The 4,682-nt window shown below is 29.9% G+C and overlaps 1 protein-coding gene across 1 annotated transcript; it reads left to right on the top strand.

The window, feature by feature from the left end:
- Window positions 1-754: 754 nt before the first annotated feature.
- LOC136977942 (putative fatty acyl-CoA reductase CG5065) lies at window positions 755-4,682 on the top strand. The gene is made up of 11 exons (XM_067273557.1): window positions 755-826; window positions 900-1,013; window positions 2,409-2,584; window positions 2,660-2,732; window positions 2,806-2,912; window positions 2,986-3,160; window positions 3,250-3,294; window positions 3,394-3,521; window positions 4,190-4,429; window positions 4,498-4,627; window positions 4,671-4,682. Exons 1-11 carry the CDS (start codon window positions 758-760, stop codon window positions 4,680-4,682), a joined length of 1,269 nt encoding a protein of 422 aa, XP_067129658.1. The 5' UTR covers window positions 755-757.

Below are 4,682 nucleotides of genomic sequence, written 5' to 3'. Positions count from 1 at the left end.
AACGGAAACTGACTGTTTAGATGTCATACACGCAAAGAAAACCCGGAAAACTACACGTGGCCAGGCACGAAACCACGATTAACTACTAGAATTCGGTGCTTTTATCCATTCGGTCACTAGTGGGCCTTTAAAAGTAGCCCAGAAGCTACAGTTTCATGAGATAATATTCTTAAATATTTAATAAGATTAATAATATTAAATAGATACTGTAAACTTTATTGTAAAATATGTTTAAAAATCATAAAACCATTTATTAATTCTGTTTTTCAATACAATTTTTCTTTAAATATTCAATATAGAGAGTAAAATTTTAGAAGTATTTTCGTGGAATTTTTAATATAGAATTATTTTTATTTTTCTTTGCTCCAAGAGAATAATGAATAAAAACAAGACTTTTAACTTGAAATTCAGTATTAAGAACAGTTTAATTCTTAATAACATTAAACTTTATATTTAGAACAAACATTAAATCATTAATTTTTTAAAGTGATAAACGCGATTTTACAATAAAAATAGACTGGATTTTTATGATTTCATAGTTCTTACGTTTAAGTATTTATCTGTAAATTGGAGTCATTTAACAGAATTTATTTTTTTTCTTGTTGTGAGATGGTGCGTATGATTTCAAAGACAGTTTCTGAAAATAAAATAAAAGCAGTCAATCGAAAATAAATCAAATTTAGAAAACTTTTATTTTTATTTTTTACCTCTTTGGATTCAAGCGTATGGTTTAGTCTTCGAATCTTATAGTAGAAAAATGGATATTCCTGAATTTTATCGAAATCGCGACGTATTAATTACAGGAGTTACTGGTTTTATAGGAAAAGTAAGTATTTTGTTTATGTTGAACGCTTTAAATAGCTTAATTTTTGCTTAAATAATTAATTAATTACTTAAAGGTTCTGTTGGAGAAATTATTAAGATCGTGTGATGTTGGAAAAGTTTATGTCTTAGTAAGAACAAAGAAAGGGATAAAACCAGAAGAGAGAATAAATGAAATGTTTCAAGCCGAAGTAAGTCTGTAATTTAATATAATTTAAGACTTTTTCTAATAAATCATAAGAAACGTTTTCAAGTTCAGTATAGCAGAAACCACGAATGGTATTAAACAAATCAAATATTTGTTTTTTGAACAAAGCCATATATAACATAAACATTTAACAGCTTCTTTCTAATGTTATCAATGAATTTTATTGAAATAATGCTTAAATAAAACTTTCCTAATCAAACACCCGCTTATACTGTTTTTGCTCCTTCTTTTTTCACTAAAAGGATCCCTTTTCACATTTATCACGGGTTCGACTACGTCCATAAAGAGATAGTTAGGTGTTGACATCCGACATCCAGATAAAACTGAAAAATTCTGAAAATCCCGAATTTGAACTCTGGTCCTTCACTACTTCAGGTAGCCGACGAAACAGAATATTTATTCAAAATTAAACTTTACTTTTTTCCACAATAATAATGACGATACTATTAAAATGTACGAATCTATAGTTAAATATTCCGTATCTCATTTTTAATCTAATAGTTTTCAATACACATTTTCACCAAAAGTAAGATTAGGATTCGTTGAATTAATGAGATAAGGCAATCCAACACTTAATCGATCTGCCAAAAGTCGAGAAGACTTTCTATGGGAAATTGACCCTATTTAAGAGTTAGACACGTAAATAAAACCCGGTAAACTCCATGTACTTAGCACATTGACCAACCAGTTTTTTCACGATAAGCCTAAATTGTTGACAGCTAAATCGGATTTTTCAAGTAATGAATATTTTCCGATGATGAAATGAAACTGCGTTAAAAAGCTAAATTAAGAATAAAAATAATGAATGCCATAAGTTCTGTTAAAAATTCTATATACATTATATGATATCAATATGATATACGTGGTTTGCGCATATTTGCGTACATTAACATACACGGAACTACCATCAAATCCTCCTGTTCCATAGCTGCAAGAGATCGTGGCACATTGCTTGGTGGGTGACATAATTCGCTTTCTCTTCCTCCAGCTTTTGTAATACCTGTAAACTATGCACGATTCATGTAATTGTAATGAAAGAACTCCCCATTTAGAGGCACGTTTGTGGCACACTGAGCATCGAGCAAATGACAAAGCCACACAGTGAGTGTGGCTTGCTTGATGACGTAGACTCAGTGTAGAAACATGCTGAACCGTTTTGTCCGGTATGGTTCATCCTTCCGGAACATTGTGCAACGTGTACATTACCCATTCGCCTAAATTTGGTAAGCAATCTGATATTGGAATTGGTAGGAGCTTGAATTTCTGGGTGAAGTTTGTCTTACTTTTGTGTACGTTAATAGACTAAAACATGCGCAAATTGCATAAATGAAAAAAAAAAATAGTATGAAATTTTCAATAGTTTTTAAATCTCCAACAGATTTTCAAGACACTAAAATGTGATAAACCAAATATCCTGAATAAAGTACGTTGTATCGAAGGAAATATTTTACATGAACATTTAGGAATATCCCATTCTGACATAAATTTGCTGATTGAAAATGTTTCAGTTGTGTTTCACATTGCTGCATCTGTAAAATTCGAAGATTCCTTTCGGTAATTTCCTACAATAAAAACTGTAATTGTAAATATTCTTGTTTTTATTATAGAACTAATCGCTTCTGTTTACAGTAATTCATTTTGTAGTAACGTACAAGCAACAAAAAATTTAGCCGATGTTTGTCGACTCATGAAAAAATTATTGGTAATAATTTCTCAAATTCTGCTTTTATTTTAAAATATTACAACGTAAATTCAGACAAATGAATTCATTTCAGGCTTTGGTTCATGTATCTACTGCATACTGCAATTGTGAGAGACAAGAATTAGATGAAAAGATTTATCCGGTATCACAGAATTATGAGGATTATATAAATATTTTAAAGTACGTTATACAGTTCTTTGCATTTAAATAAAATAACTTAAGCTTAATAAAAGATTTGTTTCCGATATTTCAGACTAAATGACAATTTCATTGAAGAAATTGTTCCCAAACTTCTCGATGGTCGACCAAACACTTATTTAATAACGAAAGCCATAACAGAAAATCTGTTAAATATTAATTATAGAGACTTACCGGTAATTATCATTAGGCCTTCTATTGTAAGTTCTAGTTGGAAGGAACCCATGCCTGTGAGTATGCTACATAAAGTTATTATAATTTTCTAAGAAATGTAATATATAATATAATAGATAATTAGTAGCATTTATTTCATTTTTAGGGATGGAATGATAGCTTTAATGGTGCTAATGGCCTCGTTGCAGCAGTAAGTATTGTGATATTATTCGTATATATATTCTTTTACTTAATTACTTTACTTACTAATTAATTAATTTTTTTACTTATATAAATTAATTCTTCGTAGGCCATGAAAGGAATCTTGAGATCAATGTTAATTCATGGAGAAAAAGTATGTGATTTAATTCCAGTAGATATTGTTGTGAATTTAATGATATCTATTGGTTGGGAAAAGGCAAAGAAACTCCATGACAGGTAAAAAATAATTCTAAAATATAAAATTTAAATTATGAAATATTCGTGATTTCGATGCTATACTTCTACTATAGAAAATAATATAAAAAATAAAACAAAATAACTCTACATAAAAGTTATTCGAATTACAAATTCGCACACAATATCAGTTTATGACCCACCACTAACCGAGCAGATAAAACCATCAAATACTGGTCGAGAGTTCGCGCCTGATCAACAAGCTAGATGCGTGAATTTTTTTAGGGTTTTCTTCACGCGTTTAGCATCTAAATAGAGGACAGTTTTCTATCAAAGTCCTCCGGAAAAATCCTCCCTTTGCTGATATACAAGTGTTGCGTCGTGGTATCCCATCGCAGAACTTTCTTCTAATCTTCATAAAAAATGAAGATATCACATTAAAATTTAATATTTTTATCTCAAAATATTCTAATAGAATAACTTATCTGAAATACTAATTTGCATTTTTATAATAATTCAATACGACGGCCGTATGGCTATGGTGGTTAAGGCTTCAACCTACCATTCTGGGAGACATGGTATCGAATCTAGGCCTTCAACTCTCCAGGAATTTTGCATGCTCTATCCCGTATATCTGTTCATTATTAAGATAATTGCAAATGTTTTAAAAATATTAAAATTTTCCGCAAAAATTTCTAATGATCTCACAGTTCTCAAGAGATTCTAGTATACAACTGTACTTCAGGATCCTTAAATCCAATGACTTGGATAAAGAGTTTGAACATTATGTATAAATACGTATGGAATTATCCGTCGCAGAAAGTATTCATATATCCTGCTGGAGGATTTAGAAGAAATTATTATTGGAATCGTTTGTGTGTCTTATTGGAACATAATTTTCCTGCAGTTTTAGTGGATATTTTACTCGTCGCTATGGGAAGAAGACCAAAGTACGTAATATTTTCAAATACTTTTTGGATAGATTTCATTAATTTTTTATTTTTTTAATATAATCTAGGCTAATTAACATTTATAACAAACTGCATAAAGCAATTAGTGTTTTGGAATATTTTTCGACACGTGAATGGAAATTTCATTCGACTAATATGATGAAACTAAAAGAAAAGATGTCATCAGACGATAAAGAGGTAAATATATTTTTTTTATGCAAATATTCGGGATTGAATTCAGGCAGCTGCATAG

Source organism: Centruroides vittatus, unplaced genomic scaffold, assembly GCF_030686945.1.
Source record: "Centruroides vittatus isolate TY-2023 unplaced genomic scaffold, ASM3068694v2 contig_484, whole genome shotgun sequence".
Lineage (NCBI taxonomy): Eukaryota > Metazoa > Arthropoda > Arachnida > Scorpiones > Buthidae > Centruroides > Centruroides vittatus.
Note: the sequence above shows the minus strand (reverse complement) of the source record. Positions and strands in the feature narration are given on the sequence as shown.